General features: G+C 39.0%; 2 protein-coding genes and 1 non-coding gene across 4 annotated transcripts in view; 2 read left to right on the forward strand and 1 right to left on the reverse strand.

The window, feature by feature from the left end:
• Positions 1–324: 324 nt before the first annotated feature.
• On the reverse strand, positions 325–3,761 carry bet1l (Bet1 golgi vesicular membrane trafficking protein-like). Of its 2 annotated transcripts, none has more exons than XM_044035571.1 (4): positions 3,725–3,761; positions 2,296–2,381; positions 2,140–2,196; positions 325–1,503 (listed from the first exon to the last, which is right to left on the reverse strand). In XM_044035571.1, the coding sequence occupies exons 1-4, from the start codon at positions 3,744–3,746 to the stop codon at positions 1,336–1,338; spliced, it is 333 nt and encodes a 110-aa protein (XP_043891506.1). In that variant the 5' UTR covers positions 3,747–3,761; the 3' UTR covers positions 325–1,335. The 2 variants fall into 2 exon arrangements, with proteins under 2 accessions (XP_043891506.1, XP_043891505.1); XM_044035570.1 differs by lacking the exon at positions 3,725–3,761 and adding an exon at positions 3,374–3,423.
• Positions 3,762–4,313: 552 nt separating this feature from the next.
• LOC122775848 (plasma membrane calcium-transporting ATPase 1-like) overlaps positions 4,314–17,838 on the forward strand; it is a 30,480-nt gene continuing 16,955 nt past the window's right edge. Inside the window, exons 1-7 of the mRNA XM_044036052.1 lie at positions 4,314–4,783; positions 6,428–6,719; positions 9,722–9,919; positions 11,194–11,451; positions 12,406–12,531; positions 14,129–14,335; positions 17,611–17,754. Coding sequence (XP_043891987.1) covers positions 6,524–6,719; positions 9,722–9,919; positions 11,194–11,451; positions 12,406–12,531; positions 14,129–14,335; positions 17,611–17,754 — 1,129 coding nt within the window. The 5' untranslated portion in view covers positions 4,314–4,783; positions 6,428–6,523. The remainder of the gene's footprint in view (positions 4,784–6,427; positions 6,720–9,721; positions 9,920–11,193; positions 11,452–12,405; positions 12,532–14,128; positions 14,336–17,610; positions 17,755–17,838) is intronic.
• Positions 13,219–13,312, forward strand: trnai-uau. The gene is made up of 2 exons: positions 13,219–13,256; positions 13,277–13,312. It is a non-coding gene; the product is annotated as a tRNA-Ile (tRNA).

A 17,838-nucleotide genomic window follows, 5' to 3' on the forward strand; every position in this document is an offset into this window, starting at 1 on the left:
ACAGCCTGTGAATGTGTGCATGGCTAAGTGTGATGTGACATGTGAAAGACATGTATGTTTGAATCAATGGATGTAAACAGAACCAAAATACAACATGTAATACATGTTTAGTATTGTCATACATGTTAATGGCCTATGCCACAATATGAACAATTAAACAACACTAGTGAGTAAATTATACTGATTTCCTCAGAAATCCTGTTTTGTAATGTATTTTTCAAATTAATTCTTAGTTACCAAAATAAAATACTTACCAGATACACACACTCACATAAAGCCAACGATAATAATGGTTTAAAAAAAGAAGCAATTATCTCAAAGAAGTTCAAAAATAAACCCTTTATTACATTACGTAATGATGATAATAATAAAAGTGTGTTAGGGCTGATCAGTATCAGGAATGTTATGCTTTTCTATTGATCCTTTCCCTCTGTCTTTGCCAAAAAATCAATGAGTAAAATATATATTAATACATATTATTAAAAATAAATGCCCCTGTGACCCATGAGCAGGATAGGCCCCAATCATTTAACATGTCTGAATGTTTCATACTGCCCCCCTTATCACGTGCCAAACCATTGTCTACTTTGTCCCAGTCCCACACTACAAACAGATAAGCAGACAGTGCTACCTTTTTACTGTGACAAACATCCTTAAAACAAAATCTGCAACATAATTTAGGGGAAACAATAAAACAATGTGCCAACATCAAACCAGTTTGACTTTTAAATCACGCTGTAAAAAAATACCAATGTTTGTTGACCTTTCTGTAGCCTTCTCATTACCAAAATTAAAATGTATTGTCATTGTGAAACAGTCATATTATTTAGATGTTATACTTATATATACGTATATATACATATACATACATACATATAAATACATATATATATATATATATATATATATATATATATATATATATATATATATATATATAAGCATGTGTATGTGTAAATTAAATTGTGTTGTTTGAGCCTGAGACAGCTACTTTATAATCAACATACACTGGCCAGGACAGGTTTATCTACATATCATGCTCTATTTAGGTATCTTTACATCAGGCTCCACCCTCTCTTTGCCCATATTAGGACTTCGTGGGTGGCAAGCACAAGTGTCAAGCACAAAATCCTTCAGTCCACAAGACACATTCTTCTCTTTGTTTTCTTTAAATACTCAAATATTGTTCATGTGACCGTGACTGCCTTGAGAGTCAGTTCAACAATTCATCAAAAATGTTTTCTGCAAGTTTCCCCCTCACTTTCTCACAGCAAAAAAGTTCTCTATGTTGTAGGAAAATCACAGGGGATTCCAGAGTCTGATCTGGTGGTCACATCAGCGCTGAATTCTTGAAATCAGGTAGTAGAGCATGAAGAAAACCACCACCAGGCCCATAGAGACGTAGCAGAGGATGCGGCGATTGTCTCTGCTGGATCGGACCATGGTGGAGAAACGCTTCACGCTGCCGCTCAGCAGGCCTGTCGCACTCAGGAAGTTTGAGTCCTGAGAGGGAAAAAGAGCGGGAAGAGGACAGAGGTGATAGATTTCACATAATGAAGGGACCTATGTCCTCCATTAAAGCTAGAATGTCCCATTCTCATTTACACATCTAGAACACTCACATGGATTTGGGCAGAAACTATTAATTTATATATGCAATATAATATAATTAACAGTTAAATTAGTAAATAATGTTAAATAAAAATATGAATAATTACTTGTTTTTTTGTCCAAACAACAGTCCAAATCACAATGATATTCAGTTGACTTTTACAGTATGTGAAACAAGCATCTTGACAAGCTGCAACTGCAATGTTTGGGATTACTGGTTAATATGGACTCAAATCAGTTATCAAATCATTTAACTGATGAATGTCAATTTTCTTTTTTATTTATCTGAATTCCGCAAGTACAGGCAGGAAAAAAAGGCAGGTAAAGAGTTAGGAGTTATATCAAAGATGTAAAAACAACAACAAAAGCTAGAAATAAAAAAGGAACATAGTACTTTTGTACGACTCTAGATGGTAACTTTTGTACCAAAACAGTTCAACTTTTGTAGTTGCTCCAACAATATATTTCCCACAATGCTTTTACAGTGTATTTTTCCCCCTCAGGTAATAATCGATGAAAAGGACTCACCATGTTGTCCAGATAGTCATTCTGATCATCAGCTTCCCTGTCGATGTCATACGCCAGCTGTCAGACATAGAGAAACGGCAAGTGATCATATGGAAATGTAAGGTTTCACACTCAACACTACATTTACTGTTTTTAGAAAAGGAATGATTAACTCACAGATTTCAGTCTGGAGACTTTGGTGGCCAGATTCTCAGCCAGTCGCTTGTTTTCAGCGTCGAGCATATCATCCACAGAGTCATGACCTATAGGTCACACAAACAAACGAATGAACGGTGGATTTCAGTAAACCACAACTTAATTCTTCCTTAGACAAATGACATCACTTTGTCCATTCATGTATACAATGTAGGGCTGTAACTTAACGATTATTTTGATAATTAATTAGTTTTCTCGATTGATCAAGTACTTGAGCAATGTTGAAAAATGTTCGTTTCCCAAAGCGGGAAATTATGTTTTCAAATGTCTTGATTTTGTACACAAAACAAAATTATAGTTTTAATGATTTCCTTGTTATATGGAGCAAAGAAAATAATCACATTTAAGAAGCTGAAAAATCACAAAGCTTGTTTTAATTATTGAAAAAGAACAACAACACTCAAACCGATTAATAGATCATCAAAGTAGTTGACGATTGATTTAGTAAGAATTCCATTAATCAAATATTCAACAAGTCAACTGTAGATATACACAATATGTGAATATGGGGAAACTAAATTATGACTTTTCATAATTATAAACATTTTTGACCAATTGAATTTCCTGGGGCATTGAACTGGGATTATGGCTAGTATGAATTTGACTACATAGCGCAGAATGGAATTAGTAATAGTCCTAATTTAGCACTAGCTACCCATAATTCACATTGTGTTGTGGATTATTGAAAAGAAAAAATATCATTATGAATAACTGACATGTTCATTCTGACGAGGAATAATTAAATTATAGATATCTGCCACCCATACACATCCACTAGTTACTAAATTAATTCAACAGCTCGACTAGCACCTACACTTTACCACAGAAAAGTACTTAGCAACTAAACTCCTTAGCTACTTATTAGCCTGCTGGCTAAGTGAAAACACCAGTTTAAACCACAGACCCGGACTTCAAACGCACCACCGAACATTTCTGTCATTTCTAAATAACACCCTCGTCTGTGATATTCGCTCTTTGCTGCCGCTTCTGCTGCGGTATGTTAAACTTCCACAGATGGATACGTGTCGACAAACACTACCTCTGTTCCAGTCCGCCATGTTGGAGAGTGACGTCACAATCAGCTGTTCACTCGCTTTTATAAACGCACGTGACCTCTCGCCGTAATCTCTGATCATATATTTCTTAATTTAACAACAAAAGCAAAAGCTAATAGTGCGTTCATATTATATCTATCATTTAACAGTAAAGCATACTGTTGTAAAAAGTCATTACATTTAAAAAAAAATATTATTATTATTATTGCTGTTGTTGTTCACAACCTTTTTTTGAACTTCTTATTTCCTTTTTTATTATATTACATTACATTAATATACATTACATTATATATTGTCATCAAATGTAGAAAAGAATAGAAAACAGGCATACATACACGCCACTAGAGGGCAGTCCATAAAGGCACATAATCAGTCCCAGTGAGTTCCCAATCACTTTGGATGGATCTTCATTACATGAGAGGAAAAGGTGCCACATAATATACAGTTTAATATCAAAGGAACTAAGTCATTTTACTATAAAATGGAGGCAGTTACTGGAGGCCACTTAGTGAAGAATAAATCTGTTTTTAATTATATATGTGTTTATACCAAGAATGTAAAAATACAATAAGGTACAGATATGAATATATGCAATATGGATAATAAATACGAATAGTGTACATCTCCCACTGCAGAGTTGTAATGTTAAAATTTATCATTTAAATGTATATTTAATACATATTAATCAGGAGTGGGAATCGCAGGGTACCTCACGATACATGGTCCGCGATACCAATAACGCCACGATACAATGATTCTGTGATAATCAATAAATTGCAAAAGTATATGAAAAGTTAAAATTGCAGGATTTCTCTATTCACAACAGAGAACAAAGTGCATACAGTCTATGCACCTGCTGTGTATAAGTGTGTGTGTATCTGGGATGTGTGTGTACCTACTGTGTGTATAAATGGTGTGTGTGTGTGTATATTTATATACCTGTTGTATATAGAAGGGGTGGTGTAGTCTCTCTCTCTCTCCCTCTCTCTCTCTCTCCTGGCTGAAAGAGATGCAGCAGCAGTGTCTCTCTCTCTCTCTCCCTGGCGCTCACTGAAGCCACAGATTGTCTAATTAGATTAAGCGAGGCTTTCCTCAGATAATCATTTAGCCAGCTCCTGTGTTTTTTCCTCCAGTGGAGCACCGCCTCTGACTGTGAGCTTGCTGAAGGTCAAAGTGAATTTTTCCTCAATAACGGGCTGCTTTTTGGAGAGGATAGTGGTCTTGGAGCAGGACTTGGAGCAGGTCCGGGTGCAGACCGTGGCTGGGTTATGGGCTGTTTCTGGAGCTGTGTGTGTGACGCTGCTCAGAGTAATCGGACTGCTGCTAATACCTGCTGCTGCTGCTGCTGCTGCTGCTGATGATGATGATAACAGGAGGCGATGGGGGAAGTTTCTGTAAGTGAAGCCTTTCTTCTTCTCTTTATGGACAGTTTGTTTTTTGTTACATAATTTAAGTATGAAGGTCTGGCTTTTAAGTTTGTTCTGCTCTTAAACACAGCTATGATCTCATTTCCTACTGTGATTATTATTTTATTATTAACTGACCAATACAGGTACAATAAATTACAATTTTGGTGCAGCTTCTCTGACATAAGGATGCACAGAGTCCCCGTGTGTCTCTGTTTTGTGAGGCACATCTGTGTGTTTGGACTCAGTTATTTAAAAATAAACCGGTGATAAACAAGGCTTTATGCATCACTTTGACCCTTGTGACTTCTGCGGAGCTGGTTCATCTCTCTGCGCCTCTTTTTTTCCCCATTCTCTCTCCCCCTCAGCCTCAAACAGGCTGCTCTGCCTCGCACAGATTAAGGCTCGGCTGACTGATTGACACAGATTACAGTTGAAGGCACAGAGGTCACAACATGTGAGGAACAAAAGCTTGCAGTTGACACAGCAGCGTGCACACAACTTACAACAGATACTGGGATTATGTTCAACAGTGAGAATCTACATGACAGATATAACCAAAAAGCGTTATTTTTAAGATTAAAATACAGTGAATACAATAATTGTTGTGGTAAATGTCAGACAAATAAAGATGGGTTTTTGATTTTACAAGTGAAAGAAACCAGTCAGTTTTAATTTAACTTCTTTATTGACAAAAAACACCATTTCATGCATCTGAGGTAAAACACACTCTCATTTAACCATTTTTACACCTTTTGCTGCTGCTAATGAGTGAGACACTGAGCTCGGTGCAGGTGTGAGTCACTGCATGGGTTAGAATGGGTCAGATCACTAAATCAATAAAATTCCAATTCAGTTTCTTTCATCTAAGATTCTCAGTGTAAACACTGCTTCCATCAACAAAAACAATTAATGCAAAAAAACAAAAACAAACAAGTTGAGCCTGAGTTTCTTCAAGTTAAGTGAATAAATTATGTAATATAATTGTAAAGGCTTGGTTTTTTACTATGTATAGTTAGTGGCTATACAAATAAAACTGATTTGATTGTCCAAAAAAACCCAATAAACCCCCATAAATATACGGTATGTAAACATAATATTCACCAATATCCACTTTTCTATGGACTCGATACTGTGATATGTTTCACATAAGTTCAAAGTTTCTATGCCTAAGTTTTCATTCCTAAAAAAATACTTTAATCACAATGAAAAAGAAAACAATGATCTTTCTTTATGGTGATTTATACTATTTTGCTGCATGGATACAATTCATAGGGCACCTAATCCTTCTTAAGCTTAATTTCTTTTCATTATATTAAAAATAGACTTTTAATTTACATGTACTTAGTGACTGTAGTACTTACCCAGCCACAGCTGTTAAGTCTAGTCACGTCCTTTATGTGAGAAAAAAAGAAAGAAAGAAAGAAAGGAAGAAATTTGGGTACATTAATCATCACCGTCTTTGATTTTCTGTGTAATTTTCAATCAAGCATTGTGACAGTGATTGCTGTTACCGTTATTTTATATCAGAGAATGATTTTCACGTGTGATGTGGGCGCTCCTTTCACTTTTTTAGAAGGTGTAAATGAGTTCCTGTGGTCTAAGCTGCTGTTCCATTCTGTTTCTCCACAGTCACAGAGTCACTGTAAGGACACTTCTGCACCTCAGGCCCACCACTGAGTCTGTGTTAGTCAGCAAGGCCCGTGTCCACGTGCCCGAGGATCAGACATGGCCAATAACTCTTTCCGTGGGTCCAAACACGGCCGTCGTGATGAGGCCAACCACGAGGCAGAGTTCAGCTGCTCACTGCAGGAGCTGCGCTCGCTCATGGAACTGAGAGGACCAGAGGCTCTGAACAGGATCCAGAAAAGTTATGGAGACGTTAATGGACTGTGCGCCAGACTGAGAACGTCACCCGTCGAAGGTAAAACTTGCTCAAAAGTCTCACATAAATCATCAGCCTTGGGTTTAAGCATCCCAGCACGAGAGATGTGAATCCAGAATCATCCTCCAGGCAAAGAATCCTGCTCAGTTGGAGCCATGGTGGTGGTGTGACATGATATTTTAGTCCTCTCCACCAGTGATTCACAGATCCCGCCCCTCAGCGTGGACATCATTTAACATAGGACGTATTATACAGTTTGGCTTGAGGGAGTGTTGACTTTATAAGGGTCAAAGTCAACTGTGACCTGAAGCCGCTGATGACCATGCTCTGCTCTTCGTCAGCTTCAGGACAACATGGTCTCACGTGTATACGAGATTTTAATGTCAGTGTGACTTTATGGTAAAATAAGGTTAAATGGAATATAAGATGAATAGATTCAAGTCTTATATTCCAAGGGCAAAATCATTTACAGTGTCTCGTTGTTGGTAAGTGTGAAAGTGGATGGAGGTTGTCTGAAGTGTGAGAGGAAGCTTTTAGGGATGATGTAAGAAAATCACAGCGGTTCCATGTGAGAAGTGTTTTCACTGGTATCTGGTGTTAAAATAATGACCGCAGTTTTCTACATGAGTAGATTTTGGAGCTGACGGTCACAACGAGTAGGAATCTTGACATTCATAGCAAGTGGCCAATCACATCTTTTAAATTTGATTGAAGTTTTTTGATGTGTGTTTATATAATTTAAAAAAATATCAATACTCTAAAGTAAAGTAGTAAATGCATGCCTGCCAGAGAGGACACCAGGAAAAAGCCTGACCAATAAAAATAGTCTCACTCACTCACTCACTCAGTCATCTTCTACTGCTTTATCCTCCACATGAGTGTCGCAGGGGGCGCTAGTGGCAATCCCAGCTGAGCTGACATAGGGTGAAAGGCAGAGTACATCCTGGATAGGTCGCACAGAGACGCTTAAGTCTAAAAAAGGTTATGAATATATTCTCCACTTTCTCTCACCATTAGATAACCTTTTCCAAAGGCTCACTTTCCCGCACCAAAGTCCTACAGAGAATTGGCCTGTTTATTGCACTAGCAAGTACACACTGGTCTACTGCTGCCTCATGTAATAATAATTATTATAATAATTATTATTCATTAGCCTCTTACAGCATTAAAAACACGCTAAAACATAACAAAGGACAAATACAAGTGGTGTGATTGTGCTTTGAGCTGTGATTTTAAGGTGAATTTCGTGGAGGGTTTGTGGGAGAGACTTTCACAGATGGGGGGGTTGTATGGCTGAAGTCTCTGCCCCCTGTGGTGTGGTGGGGAGCAAAGAGGAGGAAGAAGGAGGAGGGACCAGTCTGGGAGGTGTGTGTAGATGTGAAGGAGGTCAGAAAAGTGTGGAGGTGCAAGGTTGTGGAGAGCCCTGAAAGTGAGAAGGAGAATGTTATTGTCGGAAGCCGGTGGAGTAGTTGAAGTCACCTTATGTTACTGATATTAATCTGACACTTAAGTCACAGTTTACTGAGGGAGGCAACAATGGCTCAAACTCTAGTGTGTAGTGTAAAATCACTGATTTTCTCCATGGACTTTGGAGAAGGAATGCAGGTGGTTTCAAAGCAAACAAACAACACAAACTTTAGTTTCCTGGTGTTTAACAGTGAGTTAAGGCAGCAAACATATCTGTGGCTGGTGAAGATTGGTTGAATATTTTGTTACGTGGATGGAATCAGTAACTCCTGGTGTCCCTGATGGCAGCCATGTTTTCACCAAGCATACAATATGAAAGGTTTTAGCCATAGAAAGAACACACAGGTCAATAATAATAATAATGTTAATAATAATACTAATAATTATTAGTATTATTATTATCATAAAAAGTTAAATAAATCATAACTCGCCCCAGTCAAAGCAGTTTAGGCCTTGCATCTTTATAATAATACTAATGTGGCAGCAGGTGTTTTACTTCCTTACATACATTTACCTGTAGCCTCACAGTCAAAATGTTTTCATAAAGTTATGCAATGATTCCTCACTGTGTCTCATACATGAAACCCTTTGACTTTTCCCTCCTCATCATTAATTTACTCAGTCTGTCCATCTTGCACACGCTCAGTAAACACCTTCAGCATCTCGACTCCTGCTGACAGAGAGAAGTAAAATGTCAGCAGCAGCTTGAAATCAGTGGAAAATCCATCACGCTGCTTTACTTCTCCACGTCTCTGGGGTCACAGCCGGGGAGGGTAGGGAGGGAGGGATGGGGGTTAAGGACGGAGGGACGGAGGGAGAGGAAGGTGCATTTACTTTCAGACTAATCCCTCTCACCTGAAAGACGGCACAGACTATGCTTGGTGCTTCTGCTTGGGCAGTCTCATTTTCAGACGGTGTGAAGAGCAGTGCTTGGTTAAAGCCCCGCTGAGACTAACAGAGTCAGCTGCTGCTGCTGTGTCCACGGGGACGCACACACTGAGCGTGTCCTGACATGATGCTCTGCTCCACAGAGGAAAGCAGTCTGATCCACCCCCCCACACACACACACACTGCTGCAGACATGCAAACACCAGGAGCGAAAAAAACCTCAGTCACCTTTTTCTTCAACGTCTTGACATATTAACAGCTCACCTTTCTAAAAGAGGCTTTGCATCTTTTCTGGTATGCGAAGGCTGCTGTAGTTCCCTGATGTGTTTGGGAAAGTAAAGGATGAGCCGTCTCACCACTAGATGTCACTAACATCTACACACTGGACCTTTAAGCATGACGTTCATGCAGTTTTTTTTTAATCTTACATTTATCATAATGATATTAACAGCACAGGGTAGTCATAGAGAAATTCAAGTTTGAGTATCTATCTGACACAGAGTAGTGAGTCGTCCATAGTCTTCACACAGAGGTTTGAAATTTGAAAAAATCCAAGTACCCCCACACCCTGACCCCACTCCTGCCATATGGAAAATTAAATAATCTTTAATAAGCTTTAAAAAGATCCAATATAACGTTGAAATTTTGAAATCTGACTATGTTGCCTTTGTGTCCCCATACTGCAGGTTTAGATGGAAGCTCGGCGGACATCAACAGAAGGAAAAGGGATTTTGGAGAGAACACCATCCCTCCTAAAAAGCCAAAAACCTTTTTACAGTTAGTGTGGGAGGCCCTGCAGGACGTCACACTCATCATCCTGGAGGTGGCAGCCATCATTTCACTCGGCCTTTCTTTCTACAGACCTCCTGATGCGGAGAGACAGCGTGAGTTCTGTCTTTTTATATCATTTTATTAGGTTAAATTATTAGGTTAAAATGTTCAAACGGAGCTATACGTCTTCCTTTGACTTCTATGGTGAGCCGATGTGTGAAATTCAATCTTTACAGTGTTTTAATTTTAAATACAGACTTTTAAATTGAAGAATATGTTATTTACTTCATCTAGTCAGACTTTTCAACAAGCAACTGAAGTTTGTTAATTACTGTTTAAATATCAGTGTTTTTAGTTGATGATATTCTTTTTTGTCGCTTGTGTAAATCCAAGTCTTATATAAAGTATCTTAAAGGGATACTTGAGTAAAAGTACGGGTATCTTAACAGAAAATTACTTTGGTAGAAGTTGAAGTCATTTTTTTATAATATTTCTTCAGTAAAAGTCTTAAAGTACATGACATTTACTGTACTGTAAGTATCAAAAGTAGTTTTCTGATATAAAATGTACTTGTAAAAGTATTCAAAAAGTGAGCTTAACATCAAGCCATGGTGGATCAGTGGTATGGCTAGTTGTCTTTCAACTACAAGGTTATGGGTTCAATTCCTGGTGTGGGCTGTATGTGTCCTTGAGCAAGGCACTTAACCCCCTCTTGCATAGTGTTTATGTTAAAAGATTAGAAAACCACTATGTAAATACAGACCATAATACCAACTCTTCTTCTTCTGATTTTATTTGGTAGTAACGAGTAACAAAGACAGTTAAGAGGAAATGTAGTGGTAAATTGTTAGTAAAACTTGCTAACAATACAAATAACAAGGTACAGATATGTGCATTTTATACTTAATTACAGTAACAAAATATTTGTACTTCATTACATTTCAACACTGGTAATCTGAACAGAGAAATGTAAACACAGTGGCCACAAAATAACACATGTGAGGTTAGTGATGGAGCCAGCAATGGATCAACAGTGATGTAAACTTTAAGATTTTCTCTATGGACTTTGGTAAAAAGAAGTGAGCAGTTTACAAACTTCAGTTTTCAGTTTACTTTATGTAGAGGAGGATATTATCACACTTTGTTGTGATTCTAGTGTAGACCTCCCACACAAACTCTGCTTTTTAATTTTAATGAAGCAGATCTGACCCAGCAAGTCTCATCTAATCTGGGTCATGTCCATCAATCATTAAAATAATATTGTGCCGCAGGAGCATTTGTGTCTGTCTGAATCCGATACACAAAGGCCAGAGGTCACTTTCTGTCAGGCAGCACTGCTGCAGTGCGTACATTTAACTAACATTAAGTCTGAATAATTAAATCTCAGACTGTGGCAGAGCGGCTGGCGGCGTGGAGGATGAGGGTGAGGCGGAGGCCGGCTGGATCGAAGGCGCTGCCATCCTGCTGTCTGTGGTGTGTGTGGTCCTGGTGACGGCCTTCAACGACTGGAGCAAAGAGAAGCAGTTCCGTGGCCTCCAGAGCCGCATCGAACAGGAGCAGAAGTTCACCGTGGTCCGCGGGGGGCAGGTGGTCCAGATCAATGTGACCGAGATTGTGGTCGGAGACATTGCACAAGTCAAATATGGTGAGGAATAGGTACTTCATTCACTCTCCCCATTGTAAACGCCTTTAATAGATTATTTTATGTAAAGATCTTTACATTGATATCAACAGAAGCATGGTTTTGCTCGTACTCTGCACTCAACTCATACTCTTCCTGGCCGAGTGGTCTAAGGAGCTGGATTTAAAGTTCCAGTTGTCCTGACAGTGTGGGTTCAAATCCCATAGCTGCCAAACCTATATATATATATATTACATAATTCTCTTGGAATGCAGAAAGGTGTGTAAAAAAGATGGATAAAGGAAGGGATCAAATGTACCATTATAAATACAAATAACTAATTCTGATAGTTCGCTACAGTCGCTCTAAAGTGGTTCCCTCACAGTAAGGAGACCCCGAGATCAAACATCAGTCCCGAGTCGTCCCTGTGTTGAATTTGCATGCTCTGTGCATGTGTAGGTTTTCTCCAGTTGCATCAAACCATGTGTTTTGTGTTAGGTTATGGAAATGCTTCTGATCAAGGCTTCAATCTGGACTTGGGCCTCGGCTGCTGTTCAGTGGCTGCCTACTTCTCCTCTAGTTCCAGAAAGTTTCCTAGTAGTAGTAACACACCTCTTAATTAGATTATTTGGGGATGGGGATGTAACTCATGGCCAAAAGAAGAAATTATTGGATATTAGTTATAATCCAAATGTTGTTTTTTTGCTGTTTTTCAGTCGAATGTTGGTCTCTCTGAGTGCTTTCTCTAGTTTCTTATGTAATGTTGTAGGCCACTGTAGAAGCTGGGGTGTGGTTGGATGACAGTCAGTGTATTCAGATGGTAATCTGCAAATTCAGGACTTCATGCCAGAGTCTTTCACACTGTACCTTAAGGGGGGGGAGTAACTTGTTTGGGAAGCTTTCACTTTCACGTTTCGAAGACATCTAGCTCCTTTGAGTTTAATGGTGACATAACATGTTCTGCTCTGTGTATTCCAGGTGACCTCCTCCCCGCTGATGGCATTCTAATACAGAGCAATGATCTGAAGATCGACGAGAGCTCTCTGACTGGAGAGTCTGATCATGTCAAGAAGAGTGTCACAGAGGACGTCATGATGCTTTCAGGTGCTTCACTCACATCAAATCATGGCAAATTAGTTCAATGTGACCTTCGCCATCACTGTGTCACCTTTGGTTTTGAAAATTGCTCAATAACTTATAACTAGATAGACAAGTGCTTGAATTGTGTGCAAGAAAGAATTTCAGTTCATATTTAGGTCAACGTCTTTTTACCCAATGTTAGCATTAGGTAACTTGGAAACTTCCTGTCTACAGTTGTAAACGGATCAATCTGGAATTTTTGTAATGGGTCGGTAATCACCCAAATATGTTCAAATTAAAATTTGGTAAGAATGTACCCACTGACAACATCGCAAAAATATATCAAATTTACAAGAAATCTGGGTTAAAAAAATCATATCTCTGTCAAAACTCATTGGACAAAAGTTGGTGTGGGTATATAGAATCAGAAACTCACTAACCCTGATCCTAAACCTAATCCTATACATGTGGCCCAAAGTTCCCTCCCATCTTAAGCTGCGTGAGCACATTCGGCCCTTGAATTTGAGGGAAATGGTCCCTGGAGAGTCCTTGAAAGTTCCTTGAATTGGATGTTAACCAAGGTTTACAACTTTAAGCCTCATCAAATATGAAGGAAGTCTGCAGCGGCCACCTTTATTTATTTGGGCAGGAAACAAATACGTAAACAATCACTAGAGAGAACAAAAAGCTCACTTAAGCAGATAGTGGCAGGCTCCAGTGGCGCAATCGGTTAGCGCGCGGTACTTATAAGACAGTGTCCAGCAGAGCAATGCCGAGGTTGTGAGTTCGAGCCTCACCTGGAGCAAACTCATTTTGGCCAAGTCAAAGGGTGTTGGGCTTATAACCGGAGGGTTGCCAGTTCAATTCCCAGGACAGGGCAAGGGCTGAGGTGTCCCTTAGCAAGCTATACCCTACCACAGTTACTCCCTAATTTATTCCTTAATAATAATAATAATAATAATAATAATAATAATAATAATAATAATAATAATAATTATTATTTATACAGCACTTTTCTTAACAAATGGTAAACAAAGCCATCAAAGTGGTTAATTGCTGTGGGAACTCCTTATATGAACATCCTAGTAGTGTGTTTATATAAATCACATCTTCAGTACTTTTTACTCAGGTGTGTTTATATAGTTGGTGAAAATGGGAATTCATCAGAATGAAAATAGGTTGTGCTGAAAAAAAGCATTCTTATAGCCTCTGTATATACATTTCAACATAGTAATGGAAAAAATAGCCTAAATGTTTCTGTGTTTTAAGGGTTAACAGCCTAGTCAAGCCTAACCAAATACTGTATTATTAGGCCTGGTAAGGCATAGTAAGAATGAAATAATCTCTGACAGAACCAGACTCAAAGATGACTCAAAGATGTGCAGCCATCTGCCTCGACTGGTTGGGGTGAAAGGAGAAGTGGGGGACAGGGATAAGTGCTGCCCACTTGTGGCTGGTTTGTGTGCATTTCCTACCCATGGATTGCCAAAATGCTGAAAATGATAAACTTATAAAGTTGAAAATACTGGGCTAAATACTGAAAATACTGAAGATTCTACTTGTTTCTTGATAAACTTCCCATCAAGTTGCTCATTGAATCCTCTCTCTCTGTCTCTCCCAGGTACCCATGTGATGGAGGGCTCGGGTAAGATGTTGGTCACAGGTGTCGGTGTGAACTCTCAGACGGGCATCATCTTCACACTGCTCGGTGCCAGTGAGGAAGGCGATAGTGATGCAGAGGAAAAGGCCGAGAAGGAGAAGAAGAAGAAGAGAGAGAAAGAGAAGAAGAAAGAGGAGCGGAAAAAGAAAGAGAAGAAGGACAAGAAAAGTATGTTCGCTGAACATTGACATTAACAATATATTTGAACTCAACTGAACTCAAGGGAACTTTGCGACACCCTTAAAACTTTTCCTGTGTCAGTTTGATGCTGCGGTTCTCAAAATATGTCTCCTTTTTGTTTGACGTGACAGTCACATTTGTCTTTGTTTTACAGGTAAGAAAGACGACAAAGGCAAGAAAGGTGAGCAGCTTCTTCAGTACAGCGAGTTACCGCACATGACTGTGTGAGGGACTTGTTCTGATTTAATGTCACATTTAAACACGAGCCAGACTTCTTTGTTTGTCTACAGCTGTTCTGGTGTTTACTATTGCTATATGGCTCGGTAATGTAGAGCAGCATGACAAGAGCTCGTCTCGTCTACATGCTGCTGGTGTGAATGTAAATTAGTGTGAGTGATGTAGGCTGTGACAGAAAATGTGTGAATCGCAAAAACTGCAGTGAAAAGTGCTTTGAGTAATACAGACCCTTGATCAAGGGTCTGTATGATCAATACAGACCCTTTACTATAACTTTTGAGAGGAAAAGTGTGTCCCTTTTTACGCATGCACACCCCACCTTGCCCTTCTTATTGCTCTTCTATCTGTCTGTCTGTCTGTCTGTCTGTCTATCTGTCTAAGTATAAGTTGACCCCAAATATTCATTATTATTGAATTATTCAATATGCTTCATTGAGGCCAATTCCCAGCTGCCATTGGTCAACCATACACACAGCCAGGTGGTGTTGTTGCTGTGAGGCAACAATGATAACCACTGCAGCACTATGTGGCTAGTCATGAACAGAATAAATACAGGCTCAGGGATATACTGTACAGTGTGCTACATGATAAGTTCTGCTTATATATACAATGTACTTATTATGTTCAATCTTTAGTTATCAATCTCTGACATGCGGCACTGAGATACTTTTTACAGTAGAAACTGATATGTTTCATATGTGGTGGAAAGAAAAATGCATTTTTAGTCCTGGTCCCATCCAAATTCCAGTCATAGGTTTTCATCAATAATACTCACATAGTAGCACATGGCTACATGTAGTGGCCAAAGTACACTTAATTCTAAAAGCCACTGAATAGTCGTTAGCTGTAAGCAGATTCCAATTGGCTTGACTTGTAGGTACTGTTTTAATTCATCAATCACGAAGACGAGAGAGTTGTGTGAAGGGTTTGCACATTCATGTCCGCTTGCCGTACATCCAAGTTACATTTCTATCCACATGAATCCAAGCTTCTCGAGGATCAACAACACATAGAAATATTCCCTTGATGTTCCAGGTTGTGAATGACGATCTATAGATTCCAACAGTAAGTCGCTACGTAATGTCACGTAGTGACTTGATGGTCTTGTTACACCAAACTTAATACAGCTTGGACACATCCATCAGTACATATCTTCTAATCTCTTTATCTATCATAGCCGTCAAAGATATCAAAGTGTCCATGGTCGCTTTTATCTAAAGAACAAAATCACATCAGAAGGGCCACAAGGCCACGTTCCTTTCTTTGCGAGAATATTTAAATTTAATCAAAGGCTTAAGTCCAACAGTTAACTACTTCAACTGTTCATAATTGACATTGTCAAAAGTGTCAAATCTTACACCAACCACCCGCCCTAACCCTGAACTAAAACTAACTTAACTCTGGCTCCTACACTACATATTTTTGACTTTCACAATCAGAAGTGATTAATGACTCAGCCAGTTTTGAGTGAGTAGCACTCATTTGCCTGCGTGAGGTGTTTGTTGTTTGTTCTGGTTGTTTTTGAGGATAGTTCTCCTTTGTAAACAGTAAAGTTGATTTCAGAGATTTACCAAAGCATTAAATGCTATTTGGGGAGACTTTTGTTAAAGTGTAGTACATGAATCATTTACTTTTTTTTATTTGTGGATCTGTACATCATAATTTGACTTGAATTGGACATATTTAGTCATGCCATGTGATCCGGTGGTTGTAGTCTTGTAGCCTGGTGAAAGATGCTGCAGGAGTTTAGACATGTGTTTGGATCTGGGGTTCTGAAGTTAGTTGGAACCCTGGTTCTTACAGCTGTCAGTACATATTTCTTGCCTTCGTGGTTCCACATGGAGCAGTGTGAGTGTATATGTGTGTGTGTCCATGGTCTGAGCTGAAGCAGCAAGTGCTCCTGACTCTGTTGATGATTAGGACCAAGCAGATTATCGACCTTAAGCTTGGCAGCTGCTTTCTTCTCCAGCCTGCTGCTGCCGCCTGCCTGTCCACTAATAACCTCATTACTGAGCTGGGATCAGCACGCTCACACACAAACTCCAACGCACACTTACACACCATCACAGAGCTGTAGTGTCTTGTGACATGGGACTTGTGGCACAAGTGGAACAGAGACGATGTTCACTGGTTGGTCATTTGGTTAGTAGCTTGGTGAGCTACTGTGACTAATAATGTTAGACGTTAACACGGTACAATTAACCCAGAGTGGGATTAAAGTAACGGCAACTACAAGGTGACCCACCATGTTGTGCCCCCGCCCTCCGTTGACCAGGCACCTTGTCACATGCTCGCTCTCAAATCAGATGCTTCAATCAGTGCACTTACACTGACGTTTGTGAACTTTGTGGACTGTAAATAAAATTAGGATATAATGTTTTTTCAGACAGCTGCAATAAAGACACTAAATTGACTTCCTGTAAAAACTTAACAGTCTTTTTTAAAAATCAGTTTCATTCACTTTAATTCTTAAAACACCCAAAAGTGACCACTTAATGATATAATAACAAAACATTCTGGCAGGTCAGACTTTGCCTGATTTGTTTAAATTTTACTCTATTTAACCTAGATTGCTATGTTTTTTTCATGTGCCTTAAAGATTATTGTAGAACCTATTATGACCTCAAGATACTTATATAATTTTGCAATGTCAAGCTCCTCCCCTCCTTGTAACACATTTTTCTTTTGATTTTATTTTATTTGTAAACATTTGAAACAGTTTTTTTTGGTATTCATTCATTGGGTCAGGGCACATGTGGGATTTATGGCTGCATTCTGGATAAGTATAAATATTAGTGCATCATCAGCATACACATTGACAATATAATCAATAATATATTATATAATACAATAATAATATGTGGAAACATCTGCAGGAAGTTTTATTGTAATCATTTTATTGTAGTTCAACAGCTAATGAAAAGCGAAAACTTAGGAGCAATATTTCAAATATTCGCCCTGGCTTGAAGTACCAATAGCAGCCATTCTGATCACTTGCGTCCACTGACTTCCTGGTTTCTCTGCAGGGAAAAAGAAGGACGGAGCCAATGTGGAGTTGCAGCCACTCAACGAAGATGAGGAGCCAGACAAGAAGAAAAACCTGCCAAAAAAGGAGAAGTCTGTCCTCCAGGGGAAGCTGACAAAACTGGCTGTGCAGATTGGAAAAGCTGGTAAGAACACAGAATCAGTATTCAGATGTTCACTGATGGAAAAAATAACTTATTATCGTTAACTTGGCTTTCTCTCTTTGTTTG

This window comes from Solea senegalensis, linkage group LG10 (assembly GCF_019176455.1).
Source record: "Solea senegalensis isolate Sse05_10M linkage group LG10, IFAPA_SoseM_1, whole genome shotgun sequence".
NCBI lineage: Eukaryota > Metazoa > Chordata > Actinopteri > Pleuronectiformes > Soleidae > Solea > Solea senegalensis.

What these genes read in the sequence shown, in the direction of transcription:
- bet1l (XM_044035571.1), bottom strand. Translation starts at nt 3,746, where the DNA reads ATGGACTGCCCTCTAGTGGCGT. An exon ending in GGACTGCCCTCTAGTGGCGT is followed by an intron (nt 2,382 to 3,724) that starts GTATGTATGCCT and finishes TGTGACCTATAG; the next exon opens with GTCATGACTCTGTGGATGAT. An exon ending in ATGACTATCTGGACAACATG is followed by an intron (nt 1,504 to 2,139) that starts GTGAGTCCTTTT and finishes TTTCCCTCTCAG; the next exon opens with GACTCAAACTTCCTGAGTGC.